This window comes from Candoia aspera, chromosome 3, assembly GCF_035149785.1.
Source record: "Candoia aspera isolate rCanAsp1 chromosome 3, rCanAsp1.hap2, whole genome shotgun sequence".
Taxonomy (NCBI): Eukaryota; Metazoa; Chordata; class Lepidosauria; order Squamata; family Boidae; genus Candoia; species Candoia aspera.
Window position 1 is genome coordinate 134,690,622 of NC_086155.1, and position 21,966 is coordinate 134,712,587.

General features: G+C 42.3%; 1 protein-coding gene across 1 annotated transcript in view; it reads left to right on the forward strand.

Moving 5' to 3' along the window:
- The first annotated feature begins 6,084 nt into the window (after positions 1–6,084).
- The window catches only part of PHLPP1 (PH domain and leucine rich repeat protein phosphatase 1), a 167,909-nt gene continuing 152,027 nt past the window's right edge, over positions 6,085–21,966 (forward strand). The window contains exon 1 of the mRNA XM_063298791.1: positions 6,085–7,867. Coding sequence (XP_063154861.1) covers positions 6,304–7,867 — 1,564 coding nt within the window. The 5' untranslated portion in view covers positions 6,085–6,303. The remainder of the gene's footprint in view (positions 7,868–21,966) is intronic.

Genomic DNA, 21,966 nt, shown 5'->3' on the forward strand with positions numbered 1-21,966 from the left:
GTGTCAGTAGGCATTGAAAGAACAAGAATTATTGTCTGTAGTGAGCTAGTGATTCTCGATATGCTTGGTGGAAAGAAAAGGGTTGGAGAATAAACATAACAGTCTTAAGATATGGACACATCTGGAATTATTAACCTTCTGGAGAAGGATACTGTAGACAGGACAAATGTAGAAAGTGGCAATGAGAAGTATAAAGCTTTTACAGTTTAGCTGAATAGTAAGTCAACTCTAGTTGGTTCATCTGACTGGACCAGATGTACATACAGTAGAGAAGCAATGCTTTATTACAGCTAGGGCAGTGTTTCCCAATCTTGGCAACTTTAAGATGTGTAGACTTCAACTCCTAGAATTCCCCAGCTGGCCTTGAGTTAGGGCTACTCCTCGTGCCTCATCTGAAGCACCCTGTTGGAATCTTCCTTAACTAAACTGTGTATTTTCCTAGGATTGCACAACTATTGTGTGAGTCCAGATAAAGGCACAGCTCCTTTAAGGAAATGCTGACCAGTGTGCCTTGTGACCCATTCCTGCTTTGAAACAGCTTTGACTTCAGACCTAAAGCATAACCCTTGGATATCTGGAGACAAAACTGCCTCTCTTGTAACTTGGAAATAACTGAGTTTCTAGGTTCAGATGATATGCTAGGGCTGTTACTGATCTGAATTAGCACATTGTGCAAAAACAGCCATAGACTCCACTGATCTCCTTCTAAAGGCCAACAAATCTAATTAAGTGATGGAATTGTTATCATACTTGGAACTAAAAAACACAAAATGCATTTTTAGGACTTACTAAAAACAGTAAATCTCAATTTAAACATCTTTTCGAGATAACCTTTATTTACTAAATAAATTACCATTCCTTGTCTGAAGGGAAAATTGTTAATATATTGATCTGAAACCCCATTTTGTGCTGAGAAATGTGAACCAGATTAGAAATAGTTGCTCTTAATTCTTAGCTTCATTGATTAAAACTGACTTGCCCTGATTAATGAACTATAGCTTTAGATGAGTAACTGCTGATTAAAACTTTCAACTCTAATAGTTAAAATAGAAAAATAGAAGGGGTGATAGTGGAATCTTTTGCTTCTTGTTTTTCCCCTTGGCAGAAATCCTGAGTTGCCTATGATTTGAACGGCATTGCTCCTGCTTATACAACTGAGTTCAGTGCATTCAGACTTCCAGCCAGCCTTTGCATTAAGTCAGCCAGTCATGTTTTGCTGACTGAAAACATATTTAGAATGCTTGTTGGAGGAAAAGTTATTTTCTGTCTCCTTCAATGACGATGTTTCTAGCTTGTTGCCAACATCGCTCACTGTAGGACAGAATGTAGCATTTCTGAACAAGCATTTGGCACAAGGTTTCACTGCAGCCTTTACAGAATGAGAGCCTGTAGGAGGGAAGAGGCACAGCCACAGGCAAAAGCTGCAGTTATTAATCAATCACTGAAGAGTGAACTCTTTAGACTTCCTCTGGAGGAAGAGAGGAATAGTTCCCCTCTCCTTCAAGAAGCATTTTTGGCAAATTAATCAGTGCTACCTGGGTCAAAGCAAAGACTAGGAATAAGGTAGGGCTGCATCATGGAAACAGTTCTGTACTCAGCATGAATGTTATGCATATGCTGATATTTGCTGGTGCTTTCTTATGCTTGTTTTTTCATGATCTGGTGTCACATACATTGTTCAATGGAATCAATGTTGATATTCCATCTTTGGCTGTTGCTTTCTTATCCTTCAGTATGTCTGTAATTCTTACTTGGTTCATACATTTCTCTTGTCGTTGTTTTAACCATGGCTGATTTGATCCTGCAGGGCTGGTGTGCTTTGGGCTCCTTCAATTCAAACAATGTCATCTATCAGGACCCCCAAAGTGTGCCTTCTCTGTAGCAACACCTGCTCTGGAATGAAGTTCCTCCCGAGATCTGGAGGGCCCCCACTCTGCTGTTGTTTAGGAGAGCTGGGAAGACCTGGCTCTTCACTCAGGCCTTGGTGAGACTCCTCACGTCATTGCACTTGCTATCTTTTATTTTACCTTTTATGTTTTATTGATTTGATGTAATTTCTTTGTTTGATTGTTGTGAGCACCCAAAGTCATTGAGGGTCAGGCGGCATACAAGTTTAAATAATAATAATAATAATAAACAAATCACAAGGCGTTAGGTTTATACAAGATGTTAAACCTTAAGTTATGTCTTGGTCCATGCAGCATGACAAACCAAAATCAAATGCATCATGTTATTGCTTAATAGATTGTAATGAACTACGCTTCCATCTCTTCCTCTAAGTGGAATCCCTTCATATATACATCTTCAGGATGGTGCAGTAGCTCTTAATTAGTTGGGGGAGAATCTACCATGGAGGGAAGGTCTGCCTGGCAAATGTATTGTAAAATTTCAGGCAGGGATACATTCTCTGAGGCAGATAGTGTTTTCCTATCCTGCTAGACGAGACTTGGGTAGATTGAATATCCATGGGCAGTGGGTAGCCTGATGCTGTCATACAACAGGATGAACGACCTGGATTCCATGGAGAGAAGCGATGGAAAGTGTTTCTGAAGAACTGCAGCCTTAGCAGCTAACCTGTTGGCCTTTGCAGAAGAAGAGGTTCTGGATCATACTTTAAACAGTCAATGGCCTTGTACTGGATACTGCCAGGGGGCCATCAGTGATTCACATTGTATTTGGGTTACCAATGGCATTATTCCAATTAACACAGTATAATATGGGGAATGTAGAAGGAGTTGCTGATCGGTGCTGCGTTTCTTTCTGCATTGCATTACTTCTCTTTTCATTCATTCCAGTATTGAGATTTTATTTTAATTTATAGAATCCCAAATGTAACAAAGGTCTATGTACTTCAATCCATGAAGTGAGTAGCTGGCACTGAACTGAGGAATTGTAGAAAGGAGATTCAGTTTAAGGGGATTGGTTGAGTTTTTATAGTTTAAGAAATCAAGGGTTTTGCTCTTCTGAAACACTATCTAAAGACAAAAGAATAGTGTCACCCTAAGGAGAGATATAGGGACATTATATATTGATTGTACATCTGATAGCAAGGGATATATGATGTTATTTCTTTGCATTTTACGCTTGAGAATAGGAAAACAAAGTATCTGAAATGTTCCTGGGCAAGATTAAAACCCCTAGATAATTTTATATCCCCTTAAATAGTTGTGTTGAATAACTTATTTTTAAAATTATATTTAAACATATTGTGATCAAGAAAATATTGAAAAGAAAGACAGTGCCATTTTAAGGGTATAATGCCAACTGTGAACTATTCTATAGTTAGCTTTTGACAACTTCCTGAAATAGTTATACCACAAAGACTTCCAAGTTGGTTAATCTGGTTGAAATCCAAAATCTTCCTGTACTTTTTAAATGGTTTCAAGACAGCCTTTTATATTTGATATCACTACTTAGACACATTAGATCTGCCCCAGAAGACCACTCAGAAGCTATAGCTAGCCAAGAATGCTGCAGCACAAGTAGTTATGGGCATACCTTGGTAGGTCCATGAAATACCACTACTGTGTGAGCTGCGCTGATTACCAGTGGGCTTCTGAATGCAATTCAGGGTGCTGGTGGTCACCTATAAAGCCCTTTATGGCACAGGGCCTGGATGTTTGTGGGATTGTCTCCAGTTATCTCTGTGCCTCCTGTAAGATCTGACAACTTTGGCATGCTCCAGGTCCTATCAGTTAAAACAGTGTCACTTTAACTGACTTAGGAGACATGTCTTCTCTGTTGTAGCACCTGCCCTATGGAACAGCCTCTCTCTTCCAAAATTCAGTTAACCCTGAGACTGCTGGCCTTTGAGAAGGCCCTAAAAACCTGGTTCTTCCCTTTGGTGCTGGGCAAGCATGGTATATGAGTATACCATGTAACTATAAAAGTTAAGTGCCTGGTTTCTGAAACAACATGTTTTACTTAACTATATTTTATTTAGAATTTTTCCTTTCTGATGTTTTTAACCCTTATTAGCCACCCAGAGTTGCTTGGCAAGTGGGCAGATATATAAGTTGAATGAATAGATAAAAGTTTAAGTTTGTATAATATTGAACAATTCCTTTGGTTTTAAATTATTTGGATATACACATTCTTTCTACATTGTTATTGAGTGTTTAGATCTCATGAGCTTAAAAGGAAATAATTGTACTTACCTCATTTAAAGCTAAGTTGGTTTCAGCAAAACTAAAATTTTTCTTCCCTCCTCCATGTTATTCTATGCTTTACCATTTTTTTCTACATTCCAGGTTTCTTAGAACAAAAACAATTGGTTACTGTCATCAGAATACCAATTGTTGCTGAACATGTACTTAAAAATAAGCACTATTTTAATGCAGAAAGAATATGTTTTAAAAATTAAAATAATAAAATGAGCATCTGTAAGTATGGAAATGCTTGACCTATCACCCCTTGGCTGTAAATGATTTTTAAAATAAATAAAGACTATTATGGTAAGTGGTATTGATCTTGTATTGGCCCTAGATCTTCATCCCAGGGCCAATTATTTGTTTGCATTACTGAATATATAAAATTCTTAACAAAAACACGTGATATTTGTTGGGAAATTTGTAAAGATGCAGATATGGACAACAGAATTGCATAACTGAGAGCTGTAATGCCAAAAAAAAAATTGTGTGAAATAGGTGTTACGATGGTGATCAAAAACAAAAATACTGTACATATTTCCTATTATCAGTGGCATAATTGGTATAATCTTCTAACAAGTATGCCAGTACAATACTGAATAAAAGATTAACATACCACCAAAGCTAATAATGGATCAGGTCTGAAAACATGAAATGGCCAAGGTCTTAATATGGTCCCAAAACCATAGATTCCCTATCTATGATGTAAAGGTAGTTATTACCCTTGGGCAGAGGTGGCCACCACCTATGTATACATAAGGTAGAATGCATATTTTGTATTGTGTGCAGAAGTTTTCAGCTATAAGCCCATCTCCAGGTAGGGAGAAAAAAATTGTTGAAAGGTTAATAAACTGCTGCCAGCTTGTGTTGACAGTCTTGGGTGAGATGGCCCAGCAGTCTGACTCAGAATGGCAGCTTCCTATATTTCTGTGAGTCACTGTTCTGGCTTCAGTAAACTTCCTGACTGAAGTAAATAAAGCCAGAGCAGTTAACCATAGAGAATCATAGGATACAGTGGGCAGACTCCTGCCTGCTCATTTGCTTTGGACTCCTGAATGCTTTTAATTTTTCCCCATAGTATTCTAGTCTGACAGTTTGAGAAATTACTAGCTCTTGAGCACAGAAGTCACAAGCTGAGTACGATGAAAGCTATTCATTAAGGGATTTAAAGTCTATTTTCTCAACATAATTTTACAGTTCCAGATTAGGCTTCATATGATTTATAAATAAATTTTCATGTAGCATGTCTGAAACAGAACTGAATGAAAACTGAAATCAAATGTCCTCTGCTTGAGCAGCGGATTCAATGTTTGCTGGTAAAGTACCACATGTATCTGGACATTCAGCACAAATCTGCGCCTATTCAGCAGGTTATTAGCAGCCTCTTTGCAAATAGTAATACATGCAAATGTTTAAATCTGTAAAAACCCCAACAATTATGTAATTATACGTAAAGATCAAGGGCAAGCAAGGACGAGGAAAGCTAAAGGACAACAGAAACAACCACACTCGACATGTGAGAAGCCACAAACCCAGAAGAGAGCGAGTAGCTAAAGGGCGAAGGAAACCCGGAGGTTGCCTTTTCTCTCCCGCCCAATAGAGAGGGCGCGATGGCTTAAGGGACATGTAGTCTGCATTGGGAGGTCTCGCGAAGCAGAGCTGAGGCTCAGAACTACGTTTCCCAGCAACCTTTTCACAGATCGATTTCTCCCACTGTTCATCTTGGGCGCAAATTATCACGTTTTGTTTATCACTGGAACCCCGCCCTTTCCTAACTCACGAGGGATGTCGTCACTCCTCATGAATATTAAGAAGGCGCTCGAATAGCGTTGCTTATTAGGGAGAGCGGGCGAGGGAAACAGAAAATTACACCCTTCGTATGAGGCCTGCTTTAATTAATATTCATAAGCAGCCTCAGAAGGAGAGGAGAGGCCACGCCGGGCGGGCGGGCGGGCGGGCGGGAGGAGGCGGTGGCTGCTGCCGCTGATCCTGTCTCTTCTTCAGTCCCTAATGGCGCTCGCGACAACGGCAGCAGCTGCGCGGCGGCAAGTCTGAGCCGAATGGAACGCTAAGACACCGACGGAATGTTCGCTGTTGCTACATAATCCCGCGCCCCCTCCCCCTTTCGGAACGCGGCTCGCCCGGGAGTTCTACAATGGAACCTGCGCAGCAACCACAGCTTGGAAGCAGAGAAGCGCCGGCCCCGATGATCGGCAAGGGGGAGCGGCCGAGCAACTCGGGCCAGGCAGCCCCCGGCATCGCGAGCGGCAACGGCATAGGAGGACCCAGCCCGTTGGAGGGTGGCAAAGGAACAGCCGCCGTCACAGGAGCCGCGAGAACGGGGGTAGTCGGCGGCCACCACCGGCGAAGGAAACGAGGGGCCGTGGCCACTGGCTGCGGTGCTTCGCTCGCGCTGGCGGCCAACGGGACTCAGGCGGCGGCGGCGGCGGCTATTCCCGGCAGCGGAGCCAACTCCCTCCTGTTGCGGAGAGGCAGACTGAAGAGGAATCTCTCGGCGGCTTCTTCCCCCGCCGCACCGATCGCCGCTGCCACCGCGCTGGGTACCCGCAGCTTAGATCGGAAGACCCTGCTTTTGCTGCCCAAGCCGCCTCGGCAGTTTCAGCCTCTCCAAGCGCCGGAGCGAGACTGGGTGCGGCGGGACCTACAGCGAGGATGCGTCCATGTCTACTATTACTATCAGCAGCAGCAGCAGCGAGGTAGCGGCGGAGGCGGCTTCTCTCTGCTCCCGGTGCTTTGCAATCTGGAGACCACCGCTGCCGAAGTGGCGCTTCGGTTGCTGCAGCTCGGACACCGGGGAGGAGGGAGTAGCGCTGTCCGGGTTTGGGGGAAGGGGGCAGCCATGGCCGAGGCTCCGCTGTGCCCTAAAGAAGAGGGGATGGCAGATGATTTGGTCCTACAACCATCAGCTTCTCTCGGCGGGAAAGAAGAGGCACTGCCCGAGCCCGTGGAGGCTGCGGCTTCTTCGGCGGGAAGTTTAACCCCAACCCCAGTCGGCAGAAGGCCGCGAAGCCGTCGAGGGGCCCCGAACGGCTTGGGAGCTGGAGAGGCGGCTATCCGGCCCAGGCGCCTGGCTCTCAGTGGAGGGGAGAGCGGCCGGGCGAGTGGGCAGCCCAGCTTTTCCCCCTCCGACTGCAGCCCCGGACGGGCCTTTCCACCGCCCCGCACCGAACTCTACCTGTCCGGCCCGCCGCTCTCTTGCCCGTCCCTCCTAGGGGGGTCGGATACCGAGAGCTTCAGCCCCAGCGCCGAGAGCGCCTCCGACCGCCTGGATCCGTACAGTGGGGGCGGGGGCTCTTCGTCGTCTTCAGAAGAATCGGAAGCGGATCCTGAGGCGCCGGCCGCGGCGAAGGAAGAAGGGGCAGAATCGGGGCCTGGAAGAAGCCAGCCACGCCGGCCAGGCGACCCGCTTTCGGTGCACAGGCCGGAATCCCGGCTAGGGAGAGCTTCGGGGGAGTCCCCGGGCAAGGGGAAGGCTTTGCGGGGAAGTTCCTCTCCTGCTGGGGAAGCCGCCACTCCGCAGCAGCCTCCGGCCTTGTACGTCCAGCTCCACGGAGAGACCGCCCGCAGGCTGGAATCGCACGAGAAGCCCCTGCAGATTCAAAACGACTACCTCTCACAGCTGGGCTTCCGGGACCTGTGGCGGGTGCAGGAGGAGGGCATGGACTCGGAGACCGGTTGCCTCATCCGTTTCTATGCAGGTGGGTGAGAAATGAATGGGAGGCGTGTTTTGCGCTCGGGGGAGCGTGTGAATCATCCGTTACCGCTCCGTTTCCTGGGTTTAACGAAGTGCGGGATCTCGCCTTGTCTGTGAGGTACTGGGACCGGGAAAAAAAGGAGATAGATCTGCTCTCATACTTAGCCATGTCTTCAATATGGGATGGTTAACCCAGGAATATTTTGGTGAAGAAAATGTTACTATTAGTGGGTGAAGTGGGAAAATCAAGCTTCAGAGGGTGGGGAGTTTAGGGGAAAAGATGTGATCACTTTATCTGATACAAGTGGTGGGTGCCTGTGGCTTTATCTTTTTCTGTGTTACTTTTGTCAAGCTTTGGAAGATTTCCAAGAATGGATCAGAAATGTCCTGAGTCTTGATCCCTTTTGTCTGCATTTTCCAGTCTGTTTATAATTAGGTTAGAAACATGAGCAAGGAAAAGCTCTGAAGAAAGAGTTGGTACAGAAGATCTGTTAGAAAAGACATCCTGATTGGCCTTTGGAACTTGTCTTGATACTGAGTAATTTCTTCAGATATTCATGCCAAGGTGTGAAGGGTGTCTGCAGAGACTTTTCTTGTGTACCAGCATGTGGAAGGGCACTACTGTCTGCAAATACTCTTTCTCTCAAACATGCCCTCCAAATTTGCAGTAGGAGAATCAGGTCCTTTGTGGAGAAGTTATTTCTTGAACTTTAGAAGAGAAAGCACCAGCCACTACCTCTTTATTGGGGCACCTGAGTGGGTGTGAGGAAACACTGTTTCAAGGCACATGCGCACACACTTCTTTAGGCAAAAAAATCTTCTTTATAAAAATATATGAAAGATGCAGTCTTTCTATTTTCTAGATGGAACTAGTTCTCCTTTACAAAATGCTGTGTGTTGGCTTGTAATAATGTTCTGGGGCAAAGTAAAAATACAGGTATAGGGATAAAAAATCTGAGACTTGCTGTGTAACCTTTGGTTTATTTATCTGAACAGGCTTTGCAATCTAAGGTCAAACCCTCCACCCAGTCCAGTTTAGATTCATTCAATCTGGGATTAAACTTGTGTTTCCTCATGGGTGAAAATCATTGCATATTGGAAGATGGAAAAGGCAAAACATAGTTTTTCAAATGTTCAATTTACTCTAAGTTCTTAAGATCCACAAGGCTGAATGCAGCCTGCTAGCTGACTTTTTCTGTGTTATCCTGTCAAGTCTTGATCATTTCCCCTTCCTTCCTTCCTGCCTTCCTGCCTTCCTGCCTTCCTGCCTTCCTGCCTTCCTTCCTGAGAGCTAAGTATATCTGGATCTTGTTTATATTTGGTATTGGATGTTCATCAACATACTGATTTGATATCTATTAAGCTTTGCAACACTTTGGATTTGAAAGCAGAAAAGTACCTTAGGTTGTGCTCCCATACAGTAGGCACACCTTTTGTCTTCATTTCTCTAAACCAAATGTGTCTTTTCCTGGGATCTTGCCTTTTTGCCTTGAAATCCAAAGCACTGCACATCCTTAGTATTTACAAATGGATTCACACAATAAGCTAATCATGTGTAGCTTACTGTGTTGCATGAATTCAGGTATTGTGGTTTGCTAATGGTTTATAGTTAGCAAGTTGTGTGAACTTACACAACTGGTTATTCAAAAAATTATGGTTAAGTAAACCATAACTTCGTGTATTGTAAGAGCTTAACCTTTTAGGTTAGTTGAGTAGAGCAAATAATGAAGAGATCTTTAGTTCCATATTTAATCTTAGTTGTATGAACTACACTAGCAGGATCTGTAAATTTCAGATTCAAAGCTTTTTTCTTGTATATTGCTTGTTCCTTTTTTAAAAGCAGCTATAAGTAAAGTATTGGGGCATTCTTTGAAAGAACTGCAGCAGTTTGGAACGTTTTGATAATGAGACCAGCCTTTCCCAACTGGGTGTCCTTCAGAAGTTTAACTATGGTAGATGGAGATGATGGGGGCTGAAGAAGACTGCTTGATTGTCAAAGTAAGACATTATAGGTTCAAATACTTAAAAGTTGGTGGTGGTCTTGGAGCTAATTTCCTCAACATGGTCATTATGACGTTCTGTTTCAGAGAACTGTAACATGTCCCATTGGGCTACTTTGGTGGAAAACATCTGTTTATAAATGTTGTATACAATATTAACATAGAGGCCTGATATAGAGTGTTCCAAATAATCTTTACCTAACTTTATTTGTTATGGTATAAAGTTAAGCTGCTGCTTGTGGTTGCAGTCTTTTTCTCTGCTGATTAGTTGCTATTAGATGTTTGGATTATGCATGAGGGATTTTTGTTTGATGCCTTTTTGCTTGTTTAGAAGATAAAAAATGAAGAATTGGAAAGAACACAGATGTGCAAAAAATTATAAATAGAATATTAGGGTACAGATACACCTCATGTATTCAGAATCACAGCAGGATTTGTGGAAGTTTGGCTGCAGGTGATTTTATCGGATGTGAATAATGTTATCTTTGAAAAAATAACCACTTATTTCAGAAGCTGTGCTACCAGCCTTTTTCCTATGTACAACTTAAAGCTTTAGAGGTCCTGTTCTCCTTTAAGTCTAGCTTCCTCCTATGCAGTTGTGATGTTTCAAACTGGCCCATTTAAATCTTGCTTAAAATATCTGCCTCTCAGGAGCTTGAGCATACATTTATTTTTACACTTTGCTTGTCTTTTTGTAGCTGCAAGCATTGATTTTAAAGCTGTGGCAAGAGGTAATTCACTTGATAAGTGAGATTCCTGAGGGGGTGTGGGGGATGAAAGGAGGAGAATCTAGGCTTTGCAGTAGAAGGGGAATGTGTGCTTAAAAGATCAATTCAGCCTGACCTGCATCCTTTATTGGAGTTATCTGTGGAATGCTTGTTCCCCCAACAAAATGATGGGAAAGCCAGTTATTTCATTTGATATGACTCTTGTTTGTTCTCTTAGCAGTGATGATCCTAAGAGGAAATAGAAGATTCAGACCTGAGGAATTATGTGAGCAGTGCTTGGGAGACACAATTGACACAAGCTGGCCAGGGAATGCTTCCCTTGATTAAGTCTCACTGAATAGAGGGATACTTTGGAGTAAACACAAGGACTTTTTGTGGACCATTTTAACAGGTCATGACTTCTGCTAGGGATGTGCTGTGCTTCAGGCTCAGTCTCCAAAAGATGCTTTACTGTGTTTGGGAGTGTGAATGTAGCACCTGTTTGCAGTACCTTAAAGAAGCCCTGTCTTTTCCCAGGATGTCATGGCAGTTGCTGCAACAGGTGCTTTGATGAGCTCTGAAGCACTTTTTGGAGATCAGTTCTGAAGTGCTGCACACCCTGAATGTCTATACAGATAATCTTCAACTTATAACCATTCGTTTAGGGACCATTTGAAGTTACGACAGTGCTGACAAAAAAGTGACTTATGACAGGGCCTGACATGACTGTTATAGTGTCCTGGTGTCACATAATTCAAATCTGCGTCCTTGGCAACCAGTGGTTGCAATGTCCCACAGTCACATGATCGCCATTTGTGACCTTCCCAGCCAGCTTCCAAGAAGCAAAATCAATGGGGAAGCTAGATTCGCTTAATGACCATGTGATTCCCTTGATGACCATGGCACAAGGTCATAAAATGGATGTGGTCACAGGGTGCCTTGCTCAATGACTGCTCTGCTTAATGATGAGTTTTCCAGTCCCTGTTGTAAGTCGAGGACTACCTGTATAACTTCTTGGTAAGCTAATAATCAGTAATAACCAAAGAAATTATTATTTACTTTAGGAAGAACCGGCTTAGCCACACTCCACTCTTTATAAATGAGATAGCTGTGGAGTCAGTTAGTAGCATTCGATTCCTGGGGGTGCAGATAACGAATAGTCTGTGGTCTCTTAACACCGCATTTTTGGTAAAACGAGCGCAGCAACGTCTGCATTTTTTGTGCCGGATGAGGAAAGTACAACTTCCATCTCCCATCCTCTTTACTTTCTATAGAGGCACTATAGAGAGTGTATTGACCAACTGTATTTCCATCTGGTTTGGAGGCTGTAGTGCCTCGGATAGGAAGTCTCTGCAGAGGGTAGTAAGGGCAGCAGAGAAGATAATTGGGATCTCACTGCCTCTCATCCAGGATATAGTATATGCACACTGTCTGTCCAGAGCTCTAGTGACTCCTCCCATCCTCATCATGGCCTGTTTTCTTTGTTACCCTCTGGGAAAAGTTTCCGCTGCATCTGATGTAGAACAGCCAGATTGGGTAATAGCTTTGTCCCCCAGGCTGTTAGATTCCTGACTACTCAATAAGTTTTTTTTTTAAGTGGAATGTGTAAAGAATGTATATTTTATAATTATGATATTTTTATTTTAGTGTCTGATTGTGTTTGTGAGCCAACTGCAATGAAGTTTCATTTTATTATGCACTTGGTGTATAGTGTATAGTGGAATGACAAAGTATTCTGTTCTGTTCTAGTATTGCCCTGCAAAATGGTATGAACAAGCTTACTGCTCTCCTACTTTCTTAAATTTGTCAAGGGCAGAAATATGACTTAAGTGTCTGTGTGTGTGTGTGTGTGTGTGTGTGTTTGGCAGAGTGATACCACTGATGGTCTTATTAAACAGCTATATGAAAATTTTAATGAATTATCTTGGCAAATTGTCAGCTGTATTCAACTGTTGTTTACCTCCCAGTTATGAAAGCACTTGCTGATTTTGTAGAGGACCAGAACACAAAGTACTTGATGCATTGGCACTTCCCCCGCCCCCCACTGCCATTGAAACCTTGTTGTTGTTGTTTATTTGTTCAGTCGCTTCCGACTCTTTGTGACTTCATGGACCAGCCCACGCCAGAGCTTCCTGTCAGTCGTTGCCACTCCCAGCTCCCCCAACGTCCAGTCCGTCACCTCTAGAATGTCATCCATCCATCTTGCCCTTGGTCGGCCCCTCTTCCTTTTGCCTTCCACTCTCCCTAGCATCAGCATCTTCTCCAGGGTGTCCTGTCTTCTCATTATGTGGCCAGAGTATTTCAGTTTTGCCTTTAATATCATTCCCTCAAGTGAGCAGTCTGGCTTTATTTCCTGGAGTTGAAACCTTATCTACATTAAAAAAAAAAAACTTCTCACCCCCCCCCCATCCAGTAAGGTCCTAAAAGTTAAGTTAAATTGATGCAGGGCCTCCCAGATGTCGCTAAACCAAAACTCCAGTAGATCCAGTGAGCCTGGGAGATGGCTATCCATATGTTGCAGAATTGCAACTCTCTATAGTTCCAGCCAGCAGAATTGTTTCCCTGTTTCTGTTCAAGAATTTTCTCCACCCTTCCGTAACATGATATTTTTGATGATGGAGTGACCTTTGAGAAATGTTAGCCTGTTTCAACTTTAATTTGGGAAGTGATTGGTAATACACCTTGTGGTTGTACTCGTGCCCTGAAGTTTGCATATTTTGAACTTTTCTTATCCCATCTATGTGGATTAACTTCAAAGGATTTTCACTGGACTCAAGTTGGCCTACTTTTTAGGTGTTTGCTTAGGATTGCAGCCATATATTAATATAATACCCCAAGACACATACCAAAAAGCAGTTGAGTTCTGTTGTCTATAACCAGTCTTGTCCAGTTTCACTTTGCTTGGGCTGTTAGTCCTATCTGTTAAGAACTAAAAGGCCGCCTTCCTGCTGATTCTTTTGCCTTTCATTATTGGACATAGTTACTTAAATTTTGTAATAACTCTCCTCATGGTGATGGTGGTATTGATATACTTTGGAGCATTCTGTGCAATTAAACTATCCATCTGTTCAACTCGGAACACTAGACGTTTCATACACCCTCGTGAAAGCCCTCAGAACAGTATAAAAAAGAACTCCAAGCTCTCATCCAAACACTTCCCACCAGCTTTGTGCTTGCTTTTGTTTACTGAGTAGTGTTCTCTTACCAACACAAAGGCTACCTAGAAAATCTTCCTGGTATTCTGTTTTCCTTGCATATTAACAGTGCATTCCTTGCACTGTTTCCAAGTAATACGGATGAAGTTTAGCTCTGCAGTAGCAACTGAGGCACAACTACCTGGGAGTGCTTTATTTTCAAGATGCTTTTCATATAATGTTTGGAGAAATGCACAATACTTGGACATAGCATGAAGGACTATTGTGGTCAGTGGAAGGTGGACCTGACAGGAAAAGATTAACACCACATCTGAAATGCTGTGAACTGTGTGAAATCATTATTTGAGGGTTCACCCTCTTCCTGCTCTGCACCCATCATGTAGTGGTTAATACCTTGCTCTCTCTGCCCAAGGAAATAATTTGTCATCTTAGGGCATCTGAGGTTGGAGACCCCAAATGTGCTGTTGCCTTCTCCTTGTTCCTTCAGCCTCTCTCTCTGTCTATGAGTCATCAGATGATGGGATGAATAGGACGGACCACTGAGTTTTTGGAAGGAGCAGTAGCTCTTTATCTCCTGCCATAGTTTAGGATTATATTTCTGCTTTGGAAAAGGCATCTGGGGAGGGGTGACGGGGGCTGGGTGTTTTGTTCCTTGTGGGGGTAGATGGGGACCAACTAATGTTAATCCTTTCTCTCTTAGCTACCATGCTGGTCATCAGGAGGCCAGTTCATGCACCCCTGGTCCTTTTCTTGGAGCTTAGCCCCCTCCAACCTGCCACCACATCCAGTGACATTTGATTTTGCCTCTGCCATCCTGCTGATGGGGTATAAGACCTTGTCCCTGGCCCACTAGGCTGTTTTCCTGGCTCTGCTTTGCGGCCTTCTTAGCTACAGCCTTCTGCCAACACACTGATTAGTTGGTATGCGACTGCTGATCATCTTTACACCTTTTTTTTCCTTGGCTCCTCAAAATGGAGCCATCAGAAAGTCACTGCTTCTCCTAGAAGGCAGAACGTAAGACTGAAGAAATCTTAAAACACGCTTGAAGAGTCTGAAGCAGCGGAGGTAACCCTTTCCTTTCAACTCCGGTTCTGATGACTGGAAAGTACAGTATCCGTCCTGTTCTTTTCCTTCTGGGTTACGGAGCCAGAAACACTCTTTTGTTGCTCAGAAACAATGATTCAATGTTCTGGAGTATTTCAAGAGGTTGTCAGTCTTTACTAGCTGTATATTCTATGAAATGTTACCATGCCCTAATCAGAGAAGCATGTGTGTACAAGAGTGAGTAAGAGAGTGATGGCTTTATATTATGTGATTCAGTTCAGAATATCGTCCAAATCTCAGTCTCACTTTTCTCTCATCTAGCATCTCCAGATGTTAGGCACCACAACTCATCTCTAACTGCTGGGTAGATTGCCCAGAGCTGATTAGAATCCAATAAAAATTAGAGAGCTGTTGATTTCATATTCTTCAGTTAAAAAAAAGGTATGAACCAGGCATGCATGTAAATTCCACAAAGGGTAAAGTCCCAGCTTTTCTGCTATGTCTTCACTGTGAATTTTGTAAAATTGTGAGATCTAACCTAGGCTTCCCAAGCATAGTCTGCCTTTTCAGAAATATGACCACTTTCTGCTCTTCATTTTCCTGCTTGTTTCAGCTATGACTTAGTTTTGCTTTTCATCCCTAAGTTTTGCTTCTGTGTCCAGATTATTTGGCATTGTGTAATGACCCTTCCAGGCACTTGCTGTGGAATCCTACTAAAGAATTGGCCACATAGTGTGCATCATTTTTAGTTGGAAAGCTGGCAGACAGTATGTATGAATGCCACTGCTAATCAGCACAAGAGCTTTTGGAAGAGCATAATGTGTTTCTATCTTGCTTAGCCATTTCATTATATCTTGCTGGCATGGCTCCATGTCAACAGCTTGCTGTTGAAATGAAAGGTTATCTATCCTTGTTGTGAACAATTAAAAAGAATAACCTGTTATTTGTGAGCAGAAGCTACAATCTTAGAGGTACAAAGGTGGTGCTTCAGTCATACTGCTTATATTACTGGAGATAATATGTAGTTGGCATGACTAGCAGCCATGTAGCCGTGTAGCCATGGATAGTCTTACCCTGTATGAATAAGTGTCCCTTTAGAGTAGTAGAAGTTGTCAGCCATCCTCACAATATATTGTTGCAAATTCCATTATTTTAAATTGTTGTTGTTTATTCGTTTAGTCACTTCCGACTCTTCGTGACTTTATGGACCAGCCCACGCCAGAGCTTCCTGTCGGTCGTCAACACCCCCAGCTCCCCCAGGGACGAGTCTGTCACCTCTAGAATATCATCCATCCACCTTGCCCTTGGTCGGCCCCTCTTCCTTTTGCCCTCCACTCTCCCTAGCATCAGCATCTTCTCCAGGGTGCCCTGTCTTCTCATTATGTGGCCAAAGTATTTCAGTTTTGCCTTTAATACCGTTCCCTCAAGTGAGCAGTCTGGATTTATTTCCTGGAGGATGGACTGGTTTGATCTTCTTGCAGTCCAAGGCACTCTCAGAATTGTCCTCCAACGCCACAGTTCCAAAGCATCTATCTTCCTTCTCTCAGCCTTCCTTATGGTCCAGCTCTCACAGCCATATGTTACTACGGGGAACACCATTGCTTTAAGTATGCGGACCTTTGTTGTCAGTGTGATGTCTCTGCTCTTAACTATTTTATCGAGATTTGTCATTGCTCTTCTCCCAAGGATTAAGCGTCTTCTGATTTCCTGACTGCAGTCAGCATCTGCAGTAATCTTCGCACCTAGGAATACAATGTCTTTCACTGCTTCTACATTTTCTCCCTCTATTTGCCAGTTATCAATCAAGCTGGTTGCCATAATCTTGGTTTTTTTGAGGTTTAGCTGCAAGCCAGCTTTTGCACTTTCTTCTTTCACCTTCATCATAAGGCTCCTCAGTTCCTCTTCGCTTTCAGCCATCAAAGTGGTATCATCTGCATATCTGAGATTGTTAATGTTTCTTCCAGAGATTTTAACTCCAGCCTTGGATTCCTCAAGCCCAGCTTGTCGTATGATGTGTTCTGCGTACATGTTGAATAGGTAGGGTGAGAGTATACAGCCCTGCCGTACTCCTTTCCCAATCTTAAACCAGTCTGTTGTTCCATGGTCTGTTCTTACTGTTGCATTATTTTAAATACATGCTATATAAAAAAGTACTTTCTTTTGTCTGTCCTGTCTGTCCCACCATTCAACTTTGTTGGTGACTCCAGGATCTAATATTATATGAGAAGAAAAAAACTTGTTTTATTTGCATTCTTCAACCTACATACCATTGTGTACTGTAATGTCAGCTGGCTTTCTAGTAGAAATAGGATTCCTTGGTGCTCTAGATCTTCTTGAGTTTCCTAAGAATGAGAGTCAAAGTTCAGCAACTTCTGCAATGTTGTAAGTTGTGTTCTCCTGTTGTAGAAAGTCTCTGAGGACATAATCCAGTCTACTTTTAGTTGGCTATCATGTGGTCCAGGTTTTTTCACATATATACAGTAACTTGATCTGGCTTTGCTATTGTTGCTTGTAGGAAATTTCTAATGTGTGGAAGTCATGATTGTTCTCGTAGATAATTGTTGGCCAAAACTTTGACATGTCTTGGAACTTTTGGTGGTGATGGTGGCAGGACTGGGATTAAATTTTCCTGGGGGAAGGACTGAAACTAGTGTTGGGAGTAGAGTGATCACATATCAAGTTGGTGTTTGAAATTTGGCCAAGTAGTACAGGCTGCTTACCTCTGCTTTAATTTATTTCCTGCTCGACCAATATAATTAGTTCAAACATAGTGGCACTCAGATACAGTTGAATTAACTACAGCTAGAATGTTGTGATGCCACCTAGGCTGTGCAACTTTTTGACTACTCTCCGGAGGTCCTCTTATTATGCTCCTCAAGATGTCGAAGGGATCACTCATTTTGTTCAGGATCTAGTTTTTAATTTATTTTGATTTATTTATTTTCTATCCCGCCTTTATTATTTTTATAAATAACTCAAGGTGGTGAACATACCTAATACTCCTTCCTCCTCCTATTTTGCCTGCAGCAACAACCCTCTGAGGTGGGTTGGGCTGAGAGAGAGTGACTGGCCCAAGGTCACCCAGCCGGCTTTCATGCCTAAGGCAGGACTAGAACTCAGTCTCCTGGTTTCTAGCCCGTTGCCTTAACCACTAGACCAAACTGGCTCTCTAGTTTCTCTAGGATGCCATAATTGGGCTATAACCTGCTGTTTGGCAGCAGCAATCTCTAAGTAGGAAGTGACTAATGACAGCATTGCGTTCATTGTGAAATTTCAGGCGGACGTTGGGTAGGTGGAAAATTCCAATTACCACTTCCTTTTCATGAACGCTTCTGTGATAAGTATAAATGCTGGAGGGTGGCTAAATTGCGCAAGCTAATCAGTTCTTCACGTGTTTGAAAAATAGTAGGAGATGAATTTATGACTGAAACCCAAAATGTGGCCAAAGGCTAATGCCATTAACCTATCTAACTTGTTTAACCTATTGAGACTTACCTATTTTTAATGAATGTCTGAAGTGTTTTGCATATATTATTTCAATAATATTTTCAGTAGCCTTATAAGATAATGGATTAATGATATTCCTTAGTTACAGGTGAGAAACAGAAAGAGGCCAAATTTTATTTATTTATAACATTTATAGGCCCCCATAGTCACAACTCTGGGGAGCTTACAAAGTAAAAAACAGAAACAATAGAATACAAAAAGGTACAAAACCCAACAAGGGTCCGGAGAAACAATACCAGCTAAAACTCAAAACACTGCACAAGGGGTCTGCCACGCACTCTTAATGTAAGGCCTGGAGGAACAGCCAGGACTTGAGGGGTCATTTAAATAAACTCAAGATGTGGGCCATACATATCTCAGGAGAAACACTGTTACAGAGGGCAGGGTCCATTCCAGACAAGGCCTCCTTCCTGGTTCCCACCGTATGGCGCTGTTTTAATCGATGGGACCTAGAGCGTGCCACGTCTGTCAGAATGTATGGAACAGGGGGAACTGTAGGGGGTAGTCGGTCCCTAAATAACTTCCAGATGCTGTTTAAGGTGCTGGTTGTTACCTATAAAGCTCTACATGGCACAGGGCTTGGTTATTTGATTTCTGCCCACTCGGTGAAATTGAGCAGAGTGAGCACGCTCCAGGTTCCCTCAGTAAAACAATGTCATCTCTTGGGAATTAGGCAGTGCGCCTTCTCTGTTGTGTTTCCTGCCCTCTTGAACAGCATCCCCTGGAGATTGATATGGCTGCCACCCTAGAGTCATTCCAGAGGTCTTTGAAAATATCACTCTGCTTCCAGGCCTAGGGCCAGGGGAGCCTTAGTTAGTTTATCGCCAGTTTGGGGTATGTCTGGTTGTTTTACTTTTCCAGATGTGCCTATTTTTTATTGTTTGAGTTTTTTTCTTTGTGTATTGGAAGCTGCCCTGAGTCTTTTGGGTGTCAAGCTGCTGCAAACTGAACAAATAAGTAAAATTATTCCAGTGGGCCCAGGATTAGTAGGTCAATCCAAATTCACTCATTAGGGTTCATTTTACATATCACTGGTTTGTTGTAGGTTAGTGAAATAGAATCCCCACTATTTGTGGGGAATTGTTTTTAAGCCTTCTTTAGATGGCAGTGGACATAGCTGAGGACGATGGGAGGGGATTCTTCTGATTCTCAGTTCTAAACCTCACCATTTTTCTGATCTCAGGCAAGTAAAAATCCATCTCCTTTTCTTTCCTTGGCGCTATTCATTATTATCCGTGAAAACAAATCTTATCAAATAAGAGGAAGTGGCCGTGTTTAGTAAACAATATTAATGCTGCAGCGTGAGATGCATCTGAACCAGAGTTCTCATGACACATAGTTGCCGTTAAGCTAACTTAATGGCTTTCTGACTAGCTTTTCATTATGCAGTTTAAGATAATAACTGTATTAACCAGTTCCACATTACTCAAGTTGATTTGCATTTTGCACTGTGGAAGAAATGATGCTATCCTGTACAATATGCTCAAATGGTCTGCTCTTCCTTCTCTTTTGTTTAAAATTGGCGGTCTTAACTAGCACAGAATTAAAGATCGGTTGAGTACTCCTCTATGTAAAGTTCATGCTAATAGCTACTCCTTTGTTGCCATAGTGTTTGTAAAAAGTATAGTAAGCTGTTAACACTGCAACATTATCTTTTCTTCCATCTCTCTCAGTCTGTCTCATGATTCTGAAATCAGTGGGGGGGTATATGTTTGGATTGATTGTCATGTTTTTCACTGAGGACTGCTGTGGCAATAAAAGTGATGCTAAAAGTATTGTGGCTCATCTGTTTTAGCAGCATGTGATCATGGTATTTGTGCTCATGCAGATTGCAAGAAATGATGTTTAACTGAACATCTTGCACTGTTCCACAATCTGCCTATTTTCAATTTTATGTAATTAAAAGATTTTCGTTATCGTAAGAGGAAAGGACAAAAGTAGAGGAGGGAATTGTTTTCAAATAGTGTAGATTTCTAAAGAGCTATGTCTTCCTCCTAATGTCTTAAACAAGATTAAATAGGAACAATGCATATGTGTGAGATACAAAATTTTGAGGTATATTTCACAGCACACTTTTCTTTGGTAATGTTATTGGCACTGCTTTCCATTGAGGCATAGTTTTATTCCCCCTCCCCCCTCTCCAATGGGAGGAATAAATTATCTATTATTCCCTGCTGGCCTAGGCTGTGCCACAGATTTCAATCCTTTTTTTTTTTTAATGTATTAAGATTCATCTAATGGTTGCTTAGTCTCACAAACTCTACTTCTGAAGCTGGGATGTTGCTGAAAGTCTCATTCCAAGGATTTCAGACGATTGATGCTTAAGACCTGTGGTAAAATGAGGATACATCTTGTACTTAAAGTGGATTAACATTCATCTTCAAACTTAGTCCACTATAGAAATGAGAGATTAACATGATTTACTGTGGCTGTTGTGTGCTTCTGCATTTATTTATCATAACACGGAAAGTATTTTATGCATGAAGGTTTACTTGGCTAGAGAAATGTTTACCAGAAGGTCAGCTTTTCTAACAAAATTGAGAGTATGGCTAGCTATGATTAATGAATTAAAACTTTGCCTATTAAACATCACATCAAAATACTTTTTCCCCCTAGTCTGCGTGCTTCTGATCATGAATGAACTGTTAGTTCATTCTAACGGTTTGCTGGAAAAAAGCATGCAGCTTTCATAGGATGGCCTCTGAGTGAACAGGATATGGGGGGCACATGCAAATATTTTCTGGTCTCTTATTCTTTAATGACCAATTAGGCTGTAGAGGTAGAGTTGGAATATGATATCCTCTTGGGTTTGATACCAGTTGTTCACATGCTGATCCTTGCCAGAGTGTTTATAAATTCCCCAGCAAATAGGGCAGCAACAAACCAAAGCTAGCAGAACAAGCAAAGATGAACTGTTCATTCAAATTTGTTTTGATGAATGGTAACCTTGATAAGTGGTTTCTAAGTTTCCACACCCCAGTGATTCCCTGGAGTACAACCATATCCTGTTCTAGCCAGATGGCTACAAAATATGTGCTTGGCTGTATGGCAGCCAGCTGGATCAAAATTGTGGTTAACCCTATTTTTGTATAGCAATCACTCAGAGGCCATCCTATGAAAGCTGCATGCTTTTTTCCAGCAAAGCTGCATATGCCATGCAAAATGTTCATATATAATAGTAAGTCATATTGTGGCTTGTAAGATGAGAATCCATCCATAAAGAAACCATGGTTTATTTTGTGGCAGTAAATCACAGTTTGAAACATGCATGTTAAATCATGGCTTGCTATTTCTGAATTTGGGATCCTGCCTCATTTTTACTATGCTTTTGTCTTCCACCCATTTCTCCTGAATACTGAGAGAACTAAAGGATATAACAAACCTGAGTTACCTGAACAAAACATTATATTGTTCATTTGCAAGTCTAGCTGGCTTGCTCCTGTCAACATGAATAGTACAGTTGATTAATTGATTGATGATGTGCCATCAAGTTGTTTTCAACTCCTACTGATCACATAGATTTTCTCCATGATGATCTATCCTTGTTCTTTCAAGTCTCCCAATGGTACACTCATCACCACTGTAACTGAGTCCATCCACCTTGCTGCTGATCATCCTCTTCTCTTCTACTTTTCCTAGCATCAGCCTTCTCAAGAGAGTTAGGTCTTCGTTTAATATGTCTGAAGTAGG